Source organism: Argentina silus (assembly GCF_951799395.1).
Source record: "Argentina silus genome assembly, chromosome: 15".
In the NCBI taxonomy this organism is placed as follows: Eukaryota; Metazoa; Chordata; class Actinopteri; order Argentiniformes; family Argentinidae; genus Argentina; species Argentina silus.
Window position 1 is genome coordinate 17,005,677 of NC_139669.1, and position 17,066 is coordinate 17,022,742.

Consider the following 17,066-nt stretch of genomic DNA (forward strand, 5'->3'; position numbering starts at 1 on the left):
AGTTACGGTTATATTTATTGCCTTTGACTTGTGACATTATGTCTGCACTGTGAAATTGTAATGTAAGACTTTTGACAGGGTGCTGCTGCAAGAGGTTGTTGGTGTTGTCAGTTTAGAAAGAATAAGCACTTTATTCAACATAATGTGTGGACCCCATTAGATCAAATGATTGCTAAAGTAATTAATGTGATTAGTGCTGTACCTAACAGGATTGGTTTGTACTGCATGTGCAAATCTTGAAGAGGGATTGTTTGATTTATCCAACATTTAACAATGTCTTCCTAAAGAAAAATCTGTTATTGTCATATTAACGACATGGTAACATTAAGGTATCATTTTTGGGGTGGGTTTGTAAAGCTACCAATTAGTTTAGTTAAATCGTATAGATGTTTTAGCAGTTATAAACAGCAATATCCAAATTTATGAAAGTGTGTGACTTGGAGTACCAAAATGTGAATTGTTCTATCACTTTGTGCATAAAATATTTTTTCAGTGCGCACAGGATTAGAGCAATAAAGCACCTTTTAGTAACCCCAGCACCAACGTGTTTCATCTCCAAGAGTTTCATCTGTCTGATTCAAAAACACAAACACTTTACAAAACTCCACATTTTTACCAGTGACACTAAACCTATGAAAAGATCAATATAACTGTATGTCCTGATTAGTTAAGTCATTAATGTCCTTAAAAAGGCTATACCTTATCTTATATAGATTTGTATTTGCTCGCTATGAATAAAGTCGTTTGAAATATCTCCTGTCCTTTTTTGTAGCAGCAGCGCAGAGGTTTGTGTTTGTAGGCATGGCGCCTTGAAGGGCCTATTTCATGTAGCCAATATGATGGCGTAAGCCATTACACTCTGGAAATCCCACGGCACTACGACCATGGACCTTCGAGACTGTTCCAGAAACAGGTGTACAGTAACACTTGAATAACATGTCAAACGCTTACAAACTGAGCTGTAAATAATCATCATTTCCTTAAAAGATGCACACTAATTATGTACATGTATAACGAAATGTCAAAAGAAATGTTGTAACTAAGAAATGTCAATCATCAAAAAAAACAAATCAACAAAAATTCACTTGGTTACAAAATTATACCAACAGCAGCACAGGTTTGTTATTTAATTTTTTAATTCATTCATTGGTTAATTCAAGAGGTGACTAGAATTTCAAGTTTGATTTCACGTTTACTTGTTTAATTTGCTGTTTGTTACTTTGATTCAATCATGTATGTGAGTTCTAACCGCCATGCAGGTCAGGTGTGTAGGCCTATTATCATATTCTAATGCCAAACTGTGAGTGAGGGAAAACTGTACTGCACAATCACACTGAGAGCGGGGGGGGGGCGGTGGGACGGGGGGGCCCCGTGCCCTTTCCCCTCCCCATTTTTTCTAGTTGGGGATTCGGAAACCAGCCCCTCCAATCGTGACGACAGCCAGAGGCGGGGCTTGGGTGTTGATTGATGGGCTACCATCGAATAAAAGTGTAGGAGCAGGGAGCGTCGTACCGTCAGTGGCCAATAAAATACTCCTATGTTTGGGCATAGTCTGAGCCAGTATTAATACCCGAGGAACCCCTTCATCATCGCTTTACGCCAAGGGTAAGGGGTGTGCACAGGCGGAAATTTACGTTTGCTTAAAGCTTTCTGATTGAAAGTTCATACTGACATTTTATCACTTTTTATTTCCTGAAACTTATTTTTTTTTTTAACACAACTACAATCGCTCGGATACTTTCCCGCTGCAACGGTTTATTTACGAAAAGGTAAGTACTCTTATTCTTTTTCATGATTTTCAAACTTCTATAGCTTAATGTTAAACCCATAGACCTAAAGTAAATCATATTGTTGTTCCATGTCTTCCGATAATATTGAGCATTCAGCTGGATAGCTTTACCCCACACACTATTTGCCTATTTTTTTTTTGCCAATGGCTGCGGTATTACAGCCTAGGTTACTGAACAAATTATGTGTTTTAGGTGCAAATATATGTCTACGTCAAGTTAAATTATAGAAACTGGTGTTAAAGAAAGGGTATATGTGTTACTTCTGGATACTTTGTAGTATTTGTTTGTTAATAAAAACAGCGGTTTGTAAAACTCCATTGGCCTCTATGGCAGAGAACATGTCCAGACATGACGCAGCCTCACGCTGCCTGTGTAATGACGCACGGGGCCTGGTCTCTCACTCTAGTCAGGACTGAAAAGTTCGTTTATTGTAACCGGCTAATTCTGTTAAATATAAAAAGAAAACAAGTGATTTCCATTGGGAATGAAGTATATAACTGTATAGGTTAGTATATTTGATTGTCATCCAAATGTTAGACATGTCCAGACAAGTTGTTGCCACTCTCTTGCATGCAATTGATACCAGTTCAATCCAGTTCAATGACAACTTAAGTCCTCATGGTAGGAGTCGGGAATTGGGCTGTAATTTAGATACATTTTGAAGTAAAGAACTTGTAGCTTATAGCTAGTGTAGAGTCCCCAATTAAACTTCTTGCCAATTTGATATAAACTCAATGATGTATTCTCTTTCCTTCCCCCTCCACAGATGATTGACACAGTGACAGGACCTGGGGCTTTGCCCTTTGGAGTTCAGTTGAAGGCTTTGATGGACAAGGAGGCCCGGTACCAGCCCAAACTGAGCGGTCTTAGGCTCATTGAGGGGGCCCATGACAATGGGCTGAGGATGACTGTACGTCTGCGTGAGTTTGAGGTGAAAGATCTTCTCTCTCTGACCAGGTTCTTTGGCTTCAGTGCAGAGACATTCTCCCTTGCTGTCAGCATACTGGACCGTTTCCTTGCTGTGATGAAGGTAAGGCCTGCACCTGTCAATTTGATAATAATTTTTTTCCGCTAATGTTCATTCAGGTGAATAAGGCAACAAAAATATGCAAAAGTATATATATATCAACCAACTAAACCTGTATCACTCTTTCTTTTGACAAATCTCCAGATTCAGCCGAAGCACTTGTCATGTGTAGGGCTGTGCTGTTTCTACATCGCTGTGAAGTCCTCGGAGGAGGAGAAGAACGTCCCCATGGCCAACGACCTGATCCGTATCAGCCAGAACCGCTTCACCGTGTCAGACATGATGAGGATGGAGAAGATCGTTCTGGAGAAGCTGTACTGGAAGGTGAAGGCTCCCACCGCCCTTCACTTCCTCCGGCTCTTCCACAGCCACATCCAGGAGAACATGGATACAGAGAGGTAAGAGGGAACCACCACTACACAGACTAGACCTGTTTGATCATACATTTAACTCCAACTGTTTTTTGTATTGATTAGTAGATTGATACCTTGAAGTGATATGAACTATGCTTGTCTGAGATAAACACCCTATTTTCTCTCCTTAGCAAGAAGATCCTGAGCATTGAGAGACTAGAGGCTCAGCTGAAAGCCTGCCACTGCTCCTTTGTTTTCTCCAAAGTGAAGGTAAGCTACAGGGTGAATTGATTTGGCAACCTTCCTGGTAGCATATTGCAGCGTTTGTTATGACGTTATGGATTTAGGGGCTTGTTTTTAGAGGGGGGGGTGGGGGGGGGGGGGTGGATGCGGGTTGGACAATTAAATCACAATTTGTTGACGCGTACACTGTACAAAAAAAACCCTTAAAGCTAATTTGTCTCTGTCTCTACAGCCCTCTCTGCTTGCCCTGGCGCTGTTGGCACTGGAGATACAGGAGCAGCATGACCACGAGCACGTTCACAAGCTGACCGAAGCGCTTCAGAGTCTCCAGCAGCTTCTGAGTGTGAGTGTCCATTCAGTGTCATTTTACTCCCATGTATGTGTCTGTGGTAATGAGATACTCAACAGGAGCGAAGTTGTATAAGCTGTCAGCTGTTGGGTGGAGCTTTGCTCTCCGTTGGAGCCCAAGGCCACTGCGCAACTGATTTACCTAATTCAAGGGTTCATGGAAAATGTTAAGTTAATCATTCATCAAGATGCCTGGGACGTTGGGTTTAATCTCTGGGAATGCTCACAGGAGTATGTTTTGATACAGAGTGCCAATCGAAAAAGCGTCAGCTCGGCTTTCTTCAAAGGTTTTAAATAAAGACTCTTTAATGTGAGGCCAATGTTGGATGATATTAATTTAGTTTTTCCCCATTTTTCTGTTTCTTCAGATCAGAGATGGTGACCTGGTTTGTGTTAGGGAGCTTGCTGCGAAGTGCCTGATTGAGTATTCCACCACCAAATGCTCCAAGCCCAACCGCCAGAAGCTACGCTGGATCATCTCTGGGAGGACGGCACGGCAGTTAAAACACAGCTACTACAAGATCGCCCACCTTCCCACAATTCCAGAGTCTGTTTGCTAAAACATGGGGGTGGGTGACCACATGCAAAAGGAGAAGTACACCTCTTCCCCCTGAGAAATAACATGTTTGTTTTTCTTTTGCTTGCTGTGACCATCTGTTAATATGGTCACCCACCTCTACCATCGTACATTTTCTTACAGAACGTCATTATAGATGATGGAGTTCTTTAAGGAGAGCTAAAACCTTTTTCTTTTCTTTCTTTTTTTGTTTATCCTACATTTTGTTGTGTGTTGGTATTTTGAATAAGCTCACTATTTATTACATCTGCTTCATTGACTAGGTGTCATTTCCAGTCAAAAGTGGGTTTATCTGCTGCCACCTCGTGAAGGTTTTCCTTCCTGGTTGAATTGCTTGCACAAGTGTACAGTATGTTCTTATTAGAATCGGTGCCATAATACTCTGGTATTCCCTGGTGCTGGTTGCTGGTTTTAAGCAATGAAGTATAGAACCACCTAGGTCCTCAGTCCACTATGTGGAAGAGGAGGGAGAAGGGTTTTGTGAATTGACAAAAAATGGAACCAAGTAATCGGGCCCAAAACCCTTAACTCCCACCCTAGGTCGCTGAACTGTCCTAAATGCACACTCACTACCCAAGGTGATGAAAACTTTTCTTTTCTTTTTTTGATACTGTGAGGGTGTTCTGGTTTCCTCAGTGAAGTGATGAAACTAGTGATGATCCTGATCATGTATGGTTTTAGCTTGCAGGATAGCAATGCTCTTTGAGCTGAAACATTAACATATTTACTAACAATGGTTACAGATGAGTTTCACTGTTGCAAATTGACTACTTTCTAGAATGTTTAACCCCAAGAGAACAACCATCCCCCCAATGAATAGATTGTTTAACACTAATATTCACGCAGAAGTCACTGATATGTATGCAGTAGATGTAAGCCATACGGTTTTGGATATGCATTTTAGTATTTTGACTTGACTCTTGTCCCCAATATTGATTCGATAAAGTATTTGTTTTGCACTTGAAATAAAGTTTTGACATAAATTGACTCTGGTTAACCTATGTACTTGGACCTTTCAATAAAATGCTATTGAAAAGCTTTCTCTGGGTTGCACTGCCTTCAATGTTTTGCAATTGTACATTCTTCAACACAACTTTAAAAGGTTTATTATAATTTCAGAAAACCATTCCATATTACCACCTCAGAATTATGGCTGTGCATTCTATGAAAATAAAGGTGTGGCGAAATAAAACCATAACAACACACATACAAAGGCTCAAAGAAAAGGCAGGTTGTGAGCTTCTGTTATGGCTTTCAGTTGACAACCAAGCCTAATTATGTTATGCTTTGAGGAGGTTCCAGGACATTTCATTTGCTCCATGATGACTCTTAATTGTCCTTGTAGGGTCTGTTTTTAATCCTAGGCCTTGGGTCAGCCTTAACCATTTCCATGAGGTTGAGTGTCTAGCACAAAGCAAGTCCCTCTTGATTTTAAACACCACTGTTCATGTCACTTCTGTAAGTTGGAGAAGTCTGGCCCACCACCTGCAAAATTCCCAGAGATCTCTGCACCGCTGAAGTCAAACCCTGGATTCTGTTGGTGAGGGGGAAATACAGCATAATTGATTACAGCAATAATACAACATTTCAATGCCTACATTTTCAGATATGTTACTTTCATACTCAGGTGACCCACAAGTCACAAGATCAAAACTGTCTCGTTGACAATTATCTCTAATTTGCAAAGATGAAAGCAGGAGGATCTTTGAAAATCCACCAGGGGGATATGCCTTCACCCGTTCAGGAAATGAGTTTCCTGAAAGCTTCATACCGCTCCTTCAGTTCATTTCCTAATGGTCTTAAAATGACCTTTGTGCTTCAAAGCTTTCCAGCAACACTTCACCTCTGTGTGGATGAGAGTTGAGGAATTATGGACCGGGATGGACGGCCACTTTTAACCAATGATCACACTACCTCTCTATGGAACCTCTCCAGTGTCAGCTTCCTCTGCATCTGGTCCTGCACCCATGCATCTGCACAGTACTCTCCCTCCAACAGGGACACCCAGCAGTTCCCTGCTTCCCTGTTGGTCTTCATCAGGATGATGCGGATCAGACACTTGTCCTCTGGAAGACATGTGGAGACGGGAAAGGACTTAATCTATCGAAAGATCACTTCCGATGAGGCATGAGCACGCATTATGCTGTTTGAATGAACAAGCAATCAACAGTAACCACCCACCCAAAGTCCACGTTCCTTCATCACTAACAGTTGTGCCAAATAATTTCCCCTGGAAACACAAGAAAAAAGATTGTAAGCAAGGATAACATACATTTGCATTCATACCCTCGTATCTTTACAGTAACAGTACTAATTTCCATAACTTATAAAAATGTATCTGGAACATGAGTCATAATTGCTGTCGTAGATTAGCTAGCTAGGTTTGTTTTGAAAGTTAGCAAAGCTAACTAGCTAGCTAGCTAGATGCCTACCTTGAAGATTTCTTGTCCTCTGACATGAAGTTCGATGTGTTTGGATGCGAGATTACATTTGATTTCTTTGCCAGACGTCCCATGTGGTACATTAACCTCGATGAACACTTCCTCCATAGTCTGGTACCAGGATCCCCAGGGTGTCGTACATGGGATGACACCACTTTTCTCCTCGAAGTGGACTGACATGCTGCAGCTGTCCCCTCTCCTCTCACGCCTGTTCCGATTCAGTGATGATACCTATAGCTAGTTCAGTCTAACTAACTGACAGGTTAGAAAATCAGTGAAATGATGATTTCATCCTCTTCATCAGTAGCACAACACGATAGAAACCATATTAGCTAAATGATGCCTTGAAATGAGCTCCGATTCATCCTATCTTTGGGAGGCTTATTTGATGGTGGTTTTCCTGGTGGTTCAAAAGTTAATAGCAGCACATAGCGCCACTTGCTGTACGGAAAGAAGGAAGCACAACGTCCAGGATCTAACTAACTAAATCGAGTTACATTGTTACAAATATTCCATGGATTTCAACAGAGGAGATTTAACCCCTGAATGATCATAGGCTCTCATGGATCCAGTTACTTCCATTTGTTACATAATTTCCCCGCTTTTGTGTAATTGTGACTCTTTCCTCAACAAGTCCCTGTGCCTAAACTTAGACTAACATGGTGGATTTCTACTAATCTCCTAATTCGATTACTCTCCAAATCCAAGCTAAAAAGTCACTCAGTTTAGAGTCAGATAGGACAGAGAAAGGCATCATTATCGCAATGCAATGTTTATTTCAATTGTAATATCAAACATGAGTCAATGAAATAGTTAATAGGGAAAGGAATCATACATTTGCTAACTGCCAAGGATGGACCTTCTGACTCTCTTTTTAGTCTTCTTGACCTGGTGGGTAATCTTTTTTATATTTATTATATTTTTGTCAGTGATTTGCACTATAGAGCATTTATTTATATATTCATATGCCCATACAGAGTGTTGTGTCATATCAATAAAGAAGTCTATTAATTAATTTTCTTTTCAGTGTTGGGAATGTGTATGGAAATGCACATAACATTACTCTGATTTTGGATCGACTACTCGACGGCTATGACAACAGGTTGCGACCTGGATCTGGAGGTGCCATTACATTCTATGTTATAATAGGCGATTAGTATTGAATGAGTAGTTGTATGGTAATTACATTGGATAGACCAACTAACATTTTTTCTTAAGTCAAGTAGTGACTATGTTTAAAAAAAAACAAAAAAAAACTAAAAACGTTTGTTAACCAAGAAGTGTCATTTGGGTCAAAATACCTCTTTTAATTATCTGTTTAGGAAGGGCAATTCATATTTTACACTTGCTTGCAATGATCACTCTATCCAGAGCAACCTCCATAGGAATCCAAGTTCAGGCTATTGTAGATTGCATAGTAGTTTTCTATCTGTGTTTCTATGGAAGTTAATTAACTGATAAATGTATAACAATGCATTTCAGCTATTTGTATATGTGCGTGTATCCCCAGGTTATGTCACAGAAGTGAAAACAGATATCTTTGTCACCAGCTTTGGACCAGTTTCAGATGTTGAAATGGTAAGGTGCTGAACATACTCAGATGCAAACACAAAGAGTGCCTCTCTTTATAGACAGCATATTTGTGTACAGCTCATTAATTAGCTATGGGTGATGGCTGAGCTTCAACACTCACTGCCTTATGGGCAAACTGCCATTAGACCATCTAATGCGATTAAATCAGTTTGACGATACTATAACAGTTTCATTTAGTCTCTAAATCAATATGGCATCATGTCAAACAAGTTGAATACCAGAGTGAATTAATTATTGATTATCTACAGTGAGTGACATCATAAAATGTATCATGTGGTTTGGATTCCCACTGGTCTGGATTCTAGATCTAGAACCTTCCAGCTGATCAAATTGCATGTATGCACCTCAGGAGTACACTATGGATATGTTCTTCCGGCAAATGTGGGTGGATGAGAGGCTGAAATTCGAAGGCCCCACTGAGATCCTGCGTCTGAACAACAAAATGGTGGATAAGATCTGGACGCCTGATACGTTCTTTCGGAACTCCAGGAAATCCATCTCTCACAACATGACCACACCAAACAAGCTTTTCCGCATCATGCAGAACGGGACGGTCCTCTACACTATGAAGTACAGTACATTATCCTACTATCTTCTACACTATTAATACATGATCCTACTATCTTCTACACTATTAATACATTATCCTACGATCTTCTGCGCTATTAATACATTATCCTACTAGCTTCTACACTATTAATACATTATCCTACTGTCTTCTACACTATGGATACATTATCATACTGTCCTCTACACTCTGAAGTACATAATCATACTAACCTCTACACTCTGAAGTACATAATCGTACTGTCCTCTACACTCCGAAGTACAGTACATTATTATACATAAGGCAGTACAGTCATTGCTTTAGAGGATGGGCAGACCAGCAGAGTTCACTTTTTGGCAGTTGCTAATTTCGACTATGAAAAATGTATATGGTGTGACATTGGAAATCACAGTTCTACTGTATATTGTTGTAACTGTAATTTGGTCTAATTTAGCCTCAACTTATGTCTATATTACTTCTTTATCAGACTGACAATCAGTGCAGAGTGTCCGATGAATCTCATGGACTTTCCCATGGACGGGCATGTTTGTCCTCTCAAGTTTGGTAGCTGTAAGTATGGATCCTCAATCTTTTATCTTTTTTTAATCAGCTTTTCTGCGGTTTTCTTGTGAGTTCTAATATATATATATATGAATAATGTAGATGTATTCTATTCATATATGCAGATGCATACACAAGCAGTGAGATCGTTTTCACCTGGAAGAAGGGCCTAGCATCCGTTGACTGTCCAAAGGAGTCCATGAGTCTGCTACAGTATGACCTGATAGGACAGAGCTTGTCCAGCGAGACTTTCAAGTCTAACACAGGTAAGGGTTATTGTACATCATCCTATTCAAAACAACTGGCTCGCTAAAAGTTGTTTATGTTGTAAACATCTCATACTTGTCATAACTAAGACTTGTATCTTGAAATATTGCCATTGTTGGTGGCTAATGTGTATGTATACATTGTATTCTTTGCTATTTTGGATGTTTCTACTGCTTAGAAAAATCGAATAATTCAATGACCTAGTATGGTCTCTCCCAGAAAGCATATTTGTATTTAAAATTCTGGTATGAACTCATGAATCACAAAGATGAGGGCAGACCAAAAATATGTCTTCCTGAAAGTCTCTAATAGCATCCATTACTGCCCCACAGTAGCTTGGTACAGTCGCTCGGTAAGAGCACAGATTTCCTTGAGCGGCCATCTAAGATGCTTAAGTGGTCAAGCCTAATTCGTGTGGTCTGCCTTAAAAAAAGAACTGTGGGGCTTAAAGCCTCTGGAGCACACCAACAGCAGTAGGAGGGAGGACCAGAGGGACTGGAGAGAGGGGAGCTTTTTACAGGCATCTAGAGCAGGGTTCCCCTGCTGAGGATCCAACAGATCCCTGGAACAGGGGGGAGAGGATGAGGCAGGCTCCCAATGATAGGGATATGGCCCAGTTAACATAACAGAGAGAGAGAGAGAGAGAGAGATTGTGTGTGTGTGTGTGTGTGTGTGTGTGTGTGTGTATATGTTTAGACATTGTGTGCTCTCTCTCCCTCTCCTCCTCCCCCCTTCCCCCCTACCACTCTATCCTCTCTCTATCTCTCTCTTTCTCTCTCTATCCACTCTCTCTCTCTCCCTCTCTCTCTCTCTCTCTCTATCCACTCTCTCTCTCTCCATCTCTCTCTCCCTCTCTCTCTCTGTGATCTGCTGTCTCATGGTAGAGGAATATTCCAGTCCTGTGGGTAGTAAGATATCTCTATATTTCTCTAATTGGTGTATCTCAACAAGCCTATTCCGTTTCAAGGGCAAGCAAGGGCGTTCCTTCTCCTTTTGCGTCATCCTCCCAGTATCACAGTTGTGTTCTCTCTCAATGCCACTCTCTCACCCCCTGTTTATGTTTCAGGTCACTACTCAGTCAAGGCAGTCCATTTTATGCTCCAAAGAAAGCTGGGCTACTACCTCATTCAAACATACATCCCCTTGATTATGGTCGTCGTGCTGTCGCAAGTTGCTTTCTGGATCAACAAGGAGTCGGTCCCTGCACGCACAGTGGCTGGTATAACAACCATCTCTCTCTCTCTCTCTCTCTCTCTCTCTTGGTTTCCTCTTGTGTTTGGATGGGTGCTCCTCTATACCCTTCACCAAATAATGATGTTGAGTACAGTATTGGCATGTTGAAGACAAACTATGTAAAACATGCAATGCTTTGAGTTCCCCTACAAAAGTGCTTGGAGGTGCTGTCAGTAGCACCCATGTCAGTTGTCCTGAATGTAGAGCTGTGTTATTTACTGTTTTGACATGATATCGGCTTGATTTTAGTGTTTGGACACACCTCGGAAGTGTTTATATGGGACTAGATAAGGAGAAATGTGCCTGTGTTCCATCTGTGTGTTTCATTGGAATACATAAGGTGTATTCTCAGTGAAACAGAAACAGGCAGCATAGAAGAGTCCATTGTGTCATTGGATTCTTGTCCCTCTTCCAACAGGCATCACCACGGTGCTCACCATGACGACCCTGAGCATCAGTGCCCGCCAGTCCTTGCCCAAGGTCGCCTACGCCACCGCCATGGACTGGTTCATCGCTGTGTGTTTTGCCTTTGTGGCCTCTGCGCTCATCGAGTTTGCAGCAGTGAATTATCTGGCCACCCTTCAGGCTAACCGTCTGAAGAAGCAGAAGGCCAGACAAGACAAACTGGAGGTCCTGGCTGCTGGCAGTGATGAGGAAGAAGATGATGCCTTGGTAAATTACCTTTAAACCTGAGACAAATGTCTTTCAGCCAGATAGTTAAGCTGATAGAAACATAATTGCTTTTGAAGGGAATGTGTCTTGCACGTAAAAACAGGCTTTGAAATAACCCAAAATATTCACTCCAGAATACCGACATGTAAGCTGTACAGAGCAGAGAGTCTGCTCTCGCGGCATTTGTTGTTTATTATAATGTGATTGTCTCACTCTGGCGTTAGGCCAACAGAACCTTAGTTATGGGTTGAACAGAACCTCCCCTGAAATATAGTTATAGTAGTAGGTGATGGTCATGGTGAATGGATCCACTCGTCCACCCCATGTTTTTCTATAAGAGAGACACCGAGATGTAGTTTTACTGGATCCTGATGACGAAACTCAAACTAACTGTGGCTCAACGCATTCGGCATTCAGAGGAAGACATCGTGGGATGGAATGAGCGTTTTTTTAAGCAACTGCGAAAGTTCACTGTGTATCTCGCCATTCAAGTAAACTAAACATGAAATAGTAATGCATCCAGTTGTCATGCTCTCAACTCTTGAGGAGGTATATGCTTTATGCTAATACTGTAAGCCACTGTGGCATCCCCTGGGATCTGTCTCACGTGTTGGGCTCATGGTTAGACGTTAAAAATAGCCTCACTGTGAGAACAGAGCACAAGTAACAGCGCTCCTCACTGCGTAATCTCCCACCTCCTATGGGCATTGGACACACTACCTGCTGTATTCTATATGGGCAATTGCTCCCATGGACATACCTATTACCTGCAGCCTGAGCATGATATGCATTACTATACACCATAGATTAGACATCACTAGACACCAGTAGTCACAATCTGGTCGATTATAGACGTATACCAGGTGAGGCTGGTGGAGGTAGAAATCGGAGGTTGCGCTCATTGTAATGCATTGAGTAGAAAAAGGAATAGTGTGAGGTTGATACCATTCCTCATTCCATTCCATGCATTACAATGAGCCTGTCCTCCGATTTCTACCTCCACCAGCCTCCCCTGATTTACACACGTCCAGATGCAAGTCCCATCAGTGTTGCAGAGACTTTTCACACCCTCAGACACAGATGAATCCCCCACTAACTATCCTTGTCACATCCTCCACCCTGTCCACCCCAGTATTACTCTCTACGCTCTCCCTGTCCCCCCTTAACCTTCCACTCCACCCAGGCCAGGCCACTCTAACCATCAGGGGAGGCTGGTGGAAGTCGAAATCGTGTTTGATACCATTCCTTATTCCATTTAACATTTACATTTTGGACATTTAGCAGACGCCTTTATCCAAAGCGACTGACAACAAGTACATTTGTCGAAGTAAGTGAATCATCTATACATCAGCCATCATAAGAAAAACAAATCTATGCTAGGACCAGGGGCCATTGGCAGTCACAATGCTAGAAGAAGGAAGAATTACTCTTTTTTTTTCTTTTCTTTTATTTACAGTAGAGAAACTGTACAGGGGGGTAGTGGGGATGAAGAGGTCTTTAGGTGGGACAGTCAAGATGTAGCCTGAAAAGATTAGTCTCCAGTCTACGGCAGGTAGTGACTCTGCAGTCCTGACAGCAGTGCTGCATTACAATGAGCCTGTCCTCCGATTTCTACCTCCACCAGCCTCCACAGCTAACCATCCTGTCTCCATAGACTCAGTTGGACAGCAGAGAAAGGGTTAACATGAAGAGGAGGATGAACTCTGTGTGTCGCAGCGAGGCACCAGAAGGCCCCCCGGTGCCCATCTTCCTCCAGCAGGGGTCTGCCGTCCCCCCAAACCCCCATCTGGCAGGGACCAGCCCCATAGACAAGTACTCCCGCATCCTCTTCCCCCTGGGGTTCGGCCTCTTCAACCTGATCTACTGGATCATGTACCTGTGCAAGGACTCTGTGGAGAAGCCCAGGTAGGATACAGGGAAAGACTCCGCCCTCTCTCTCTCTCTCTCTCGTTTTGTTTTGAATCTCTCTGAAGACTGTCTCGTCCATTACGTTCACAGAAATATCATTGTGGCTACAGATTGTGTCATTCACGCATCGGAATATCTCACAATGAGCTGAATTGCAGCCACGAACCTATGTAATTCTGTTCCGTTCCAATTATGATAGATAGAGTATAACAATAACTACCCACTGTTTTTGTCTAAGACTTTTATCTAGGCAGTAAAGACATGAATAATTTCTGATGCTGAAATAGCCCCAGGAGTTATAGACCAAAAAGGGTAGATGATGTTAGGTGCTGTTGTTGCTGCATTGAAGTCAGCTCTGTGGCTTTTATCATCATAGATTTACAGTAGAGCAACGCAAGGCACTCAATTAATTTGTTAGAAAATAATGTGAATCAAACACCGTTCTTTTATATAAGATTTACCTGAGGGCTGGCAAAATCCCAGCTATTTTAATGATAATGCTATTTCTCCACGGGGGAGTGGATTTCACAGCCAAAGAAACCACTGGTTACATTGTACATTAACCACATGAAAAGCAACTATTCACTCTCCCTCTTATAACTGAGCCACTTATAGAACACAAAGCTCCATGTCAGAGAGAGAGAGAGAGAGAGAGAGAGAGAGGGAAAGAGAGAGATGGAGAGAGAGAGAGAGAGGGAGGGAGATAGAGAGAGATAGAGGGAGGGAGGGAGAGAGAGAGATAGAGGGAGGGAGAGGGAGAGAGAGAGAGAGAGAGAGAGAGAAAGAATCTTATGTAAGAGGAGGGAGTGCAAATCTGCTCATCATGCTTCTCATGTTCCTGTCACAGATTTTCTACGGCTGCTTTGTTTATAACGTTCTGCAGAATAATGGGAGAGACAGGATGTTGAGCATGGCGAGAGCTGTATCCTATCCATTTACTTTAGATTTAATTTCGCCTCATCCCTGACTTTGTACTTTCGAAAAATATGTACCTAGGACAGAGAGTACACAGCCACGTGATGAGTGGTAGACACAGTATAGACTATATCGGAACTGTTTCTCTATGTGTGTGTGTGTGTGTGTGTGATTCTGTGTGTGTGCATCCTCTTACTGCTTTGGTTGTCTTTTTGTGTGTTTTCATCCTTGCAGTGAGTGGAATTGAGCCTCTCCCACTGAGTGGCACCCACTGGGCATGTGCTGTAGGAGACCTTAGCTGTGCATTCGTCTTCGTCCCTCGCTCCTCGAACGAGTGCTCAGTGTTTGCCCTGTATTCATCTGACAGAGGAAATGAATACCAAACTCATGTAGTCCCATATCTATTCAAGTCACATAGTGTTCCCATTGCCCACTCATGCTTAGATAAGTCATTGAAAAGGTGTCCCTCACAGGCTTTAAAGACACACACACACACACACACACACACACAGACACGCACGCACGCACGCACACACACACACACACGCACACACACTTACCTACGCACGCACACGCACGCAGGCACACACGCGCACGCACACACGCACACACGCACACACACACACACACACACACACACACACACACACACACACACACACATACGAACCAAGAAACACATCAAAAAGAAGTGGATGATATAATCTATGATGGCTGTAACTGGTGATGCAACAGTGAACCAATGCTGTCAGAAGCCTGCCCTCTACAGAAGCAGAGCTCCCACTACAACAAGATCAAAGGCAATTTAGAGGAGGCTCCTATCCCTTCTTGCGGCTCAATACTCAACCTGAGAAAATGAATTGTGGAACTGGATATTTTTCATATCCAACGTCTCACGATTTCAATACTCCATTACAATAGTGATTCATCGTGGGCCTCTGAAAACATTGCACATAAGATCAGGGGTTTTTATCATATTGCTTTTATTTTATATTTTTATATGTACATATTGTATTTATTACAGTTGTGTTTGTCTCCTCTTTAAAACATGCAGGGAAAACATCTTGCGTTGAATTTCATATCTGGGTGATAATAACTTGCAGGGGAACATTTGTCATATCAGTTTGGATGGGATGAGATTGTAATGTAATGGTCTTGTTGGGACATTCAAAGTACCCCCCCCCCCCTCCCAAACCCCCGAACAAGATTGATATTATGGTTGATTGTTTTTTAATCAGTTGTATATAATAGTTGTATATAATAGTTTGACTTGATGTGTGGGTGTCCTTTAATGCTTGTACAGTAAGTAGTCTACTATCATGTACCTATCCTTTTTAGGTTTACTCAAGCTCTTTGAGAAATGACGCTGATTGTCCCAAACACATGAAAATAATAAACTTTTGTCATTTAATGTGTGAGAATTTCATTCTGTTCTAATTCATCATCGATTCCAATCAATTGGTTTGTCCTTGTCTTTGGAACATGTTCTGGGGGTCTAAAAGAAGCTAACATTATCAATACAGCACCTCTCTTCCTTGTTTTCGTCATTACGCTCATCCACTTGTCCCTTTAATTTTTTTTCTCTGCAATGGAAACTGCTCATCCACCATCATCAGTCTCCGCTCTCTGATCTGGTGGTAGGATGCACGCATGCGCACCTCATTGGGTTCTCTGCGCTGTGTGGAGTAAGTTGGATGTGCGTTCTCATCACTCGCATCCCGAAACCACATCAAAACTGTTGCGATGGGGAGGATGAGGAAAAACCACTTTGGGATTTTGACCGTTTTATTTTTGACTTTTGTCTGTGCTCAAAGGTAATTGGTTTGGTTTATACGCCCTCTACATTGCATGACATGTGTTTAGCGCGCCTGGTGTATGTTACTAATAAGGTATTTGCATTACACCACCTTCTTTTCCTCAGCGCCAAGGATCTCAAAGATCCTAGCAATATGCCTCTGGTAAAAGACACCGTGGACAGACTGATGAAAGGATACGACATTCGGTTGAGGCCAGATTTCGGAGGTAAGGCAAATTGAAATTGAATGTCATGTTTGCAGCCATTTATGACGTGCGATACATGTTTAATGAATTGCGAAAACCCTCTTCAATTATTTTCTGAACCAATCTCGCATAGGACATCACCCTACATTGTTTATCAAATCACTTTCCATTTGACCATATTATCTTTTTCTTCCAAAGACATTTTCCTGTGCCATTTTATCTTATTAAATGAAGACATGCTATTATATGTATGGAGGGTCTGTAACTTGCTGATCGATTCAATTCGCAGCGCAACTTTGGTTTCATGGTTGAAATGATTGAAATAAAAATCCTTAAAGAGGTTAGGATGATCTGATGTTCATTTTAATTAGGTCTATTATGTGACATAACGGGTTTATGACATTTTGATATGCTAAATTGACCATGATATGTACAGTAACGACAGGATTTAACATAGGCAGCAATGAGTGGAATAAGGAACCATAGCCACCAGATTTGTAATGATATAATAATCCAGTTCTAGAATAACATCGTTTTTTTCTCCCTTCTCAGGTGCGCCGGTGGCAGTGGGGATGAATATAGACATAGCG

General features: G+C 41.8%; 4 protein-coding genes across 6 annotated transcripts in view; 3 read left to right on the plus strand and 1 right to left on the minus strand.

Moving 5' to 3' along the window:
• The first annotated feature begins 1,603 nt into the window (after positions 1-1,603).
• Positions 1,604-5,378, plus strand: ccng1 (cyclin G1). The gene is made up of 6 exons (XM_083686528.1): positions 1,604-1,769; positions 2,557-2,820; positions 2,962-3,215; positions 3,362-3,440; positions 3,646-3,756; positions 4,130-5,378. Exons 2-6 carry the CDS (start codon positions 2,557-2,559, stop codon positions 4,319-4,321), a joined length of 900 nt encoding a protein of 299 aa, XP_083542654.1. The 5' UTR covers positions 1,604-1,769; the 3' UTR covers positions 4,322-5,378.
• A 50-nt stretch (positions 5,379-5,428) lies between these two features.
• Positions 5,429-7,157, minus strand: nudcd2 (NudC domain containing 2). The gene is made up of 4 exons (XM_083685903.1): positions 6,771-7,157; positions 6,520-6,568; positions 6,253-6,404; positions 5,429-5,872 (listed from the first exon to the last, which is right to left on the minus strand). The coding sequence occupies exons 1-4, from the start codon at positions 6,957-6,959 to the stop codon at positions 5,789-5,791; spliced, it is 474 nt and encodes a 157-aa protein (XP_083542029.1). The 5' UTR covers positions 6,960-7,157; the 3' UTR covers positions 5,429-5,788.
• Positions 7,158-7,632: 475 nt separating this feature from the next.
• Positions 7,633-13,561, plus strand: gabra6a (gamma-aminobutyric acid type A receptor subunit alpha6a; the record flags this gene model as incomplete). Its single annotated transcript, XM_083686058.1, has 9 exons — positions 7,633-7,670; positions 7,807-7,901; positions 8,290-8,357; positions 8,722-8,942; positions 9,407-9,489; positions 9,606-9,746; positions 10,814-10,966; positions 11,399-11,652; positions 13,307-13,561. The coding sequence occupies 9 exons, from the start codon at positions 7,633-7,635 to the stop codon at positions 13,559-13,561; spliced, it is 1,308 nt and encodes a 435-aa protein (XP_083542184.1).
• A 2,648-nt stretch (positions 13,562-16,209) lies between these two features.
• gabrb2a (gamma-aminobutyric acid type A receptor subunit beta2a) overlaps positions 16,210-17,066 on the plus strand; it is a gene marked incomplete at its 3' end in the record, with an annotated part of 23,587 nt that continues 22,730 nt past the window's right edge. For 2 of the 3 annotated variants that reach the window (XM_083685690.1, XM_083685691.1), the window contains exons 1-2: positions 16,419-16,497; positions 17,029-17,066. The exon at positions 17,029-17,066 is cut by the window's right edge and continues 30 nt beyond it. In XM_083685690.1, coding sequence (XP_083541816.1) covers positions 16,425-16,497; positions 17,029-17,066 — 111 coding nt within the window. In that variant the 5' untranslated portion in view covers positions 16,419-16,424. Of the gene's footprint in view, positions 16,290-16,396; positions 16,498-17,028 lie in introns of those variants that run through there. The other variant, XM_083685689.1, reaches the window with a different exon arrangement.

Coding starts and splice junctions, on each gene's coding strand:
- ccng1 (XM_083686528.1), top strand. CDS start 2,557: ATGATTGACACAGTGACAGGACCTGGGGCTTTGCCCTTTGGAGTTCAG. Junction 3,216..3,361: donor GAGAACATGGATACAGAGAG/GTAAGAGGGAAC, acceptor TTCTCTCCTTAG/CAAGAAGATCCTGAGCATTG. Junction 3,757..4,129: donor GTCTCCAGCAGCTTCTGAGT/GTGAGTGTCCAT, acceptor CTGTTTCTTCAG/ATCAGAGATGGTGACCTGGT.
- nudcd2 (XM_083685903.1), bottom strand. CDS start 6,959: ATGTCAGTCCACTTCGAGGAGAAAAGTGGTGTCATCCCATGTACGACA. Junction 6,569..6,770: donor GAGGACAAGAAATCTTCAAG/GTAGGCATCTAG, acceptor TTGTGTTTCCAG/GGGAAATTATTTGGCACAAC. Junction 5,873..6,252: donor TGGAGAGGTTCCATAGAGAG/GTAGTGTGATCA, acceptor CCTCACCAACAG/AATCCAGGGTTTGACTTCAG.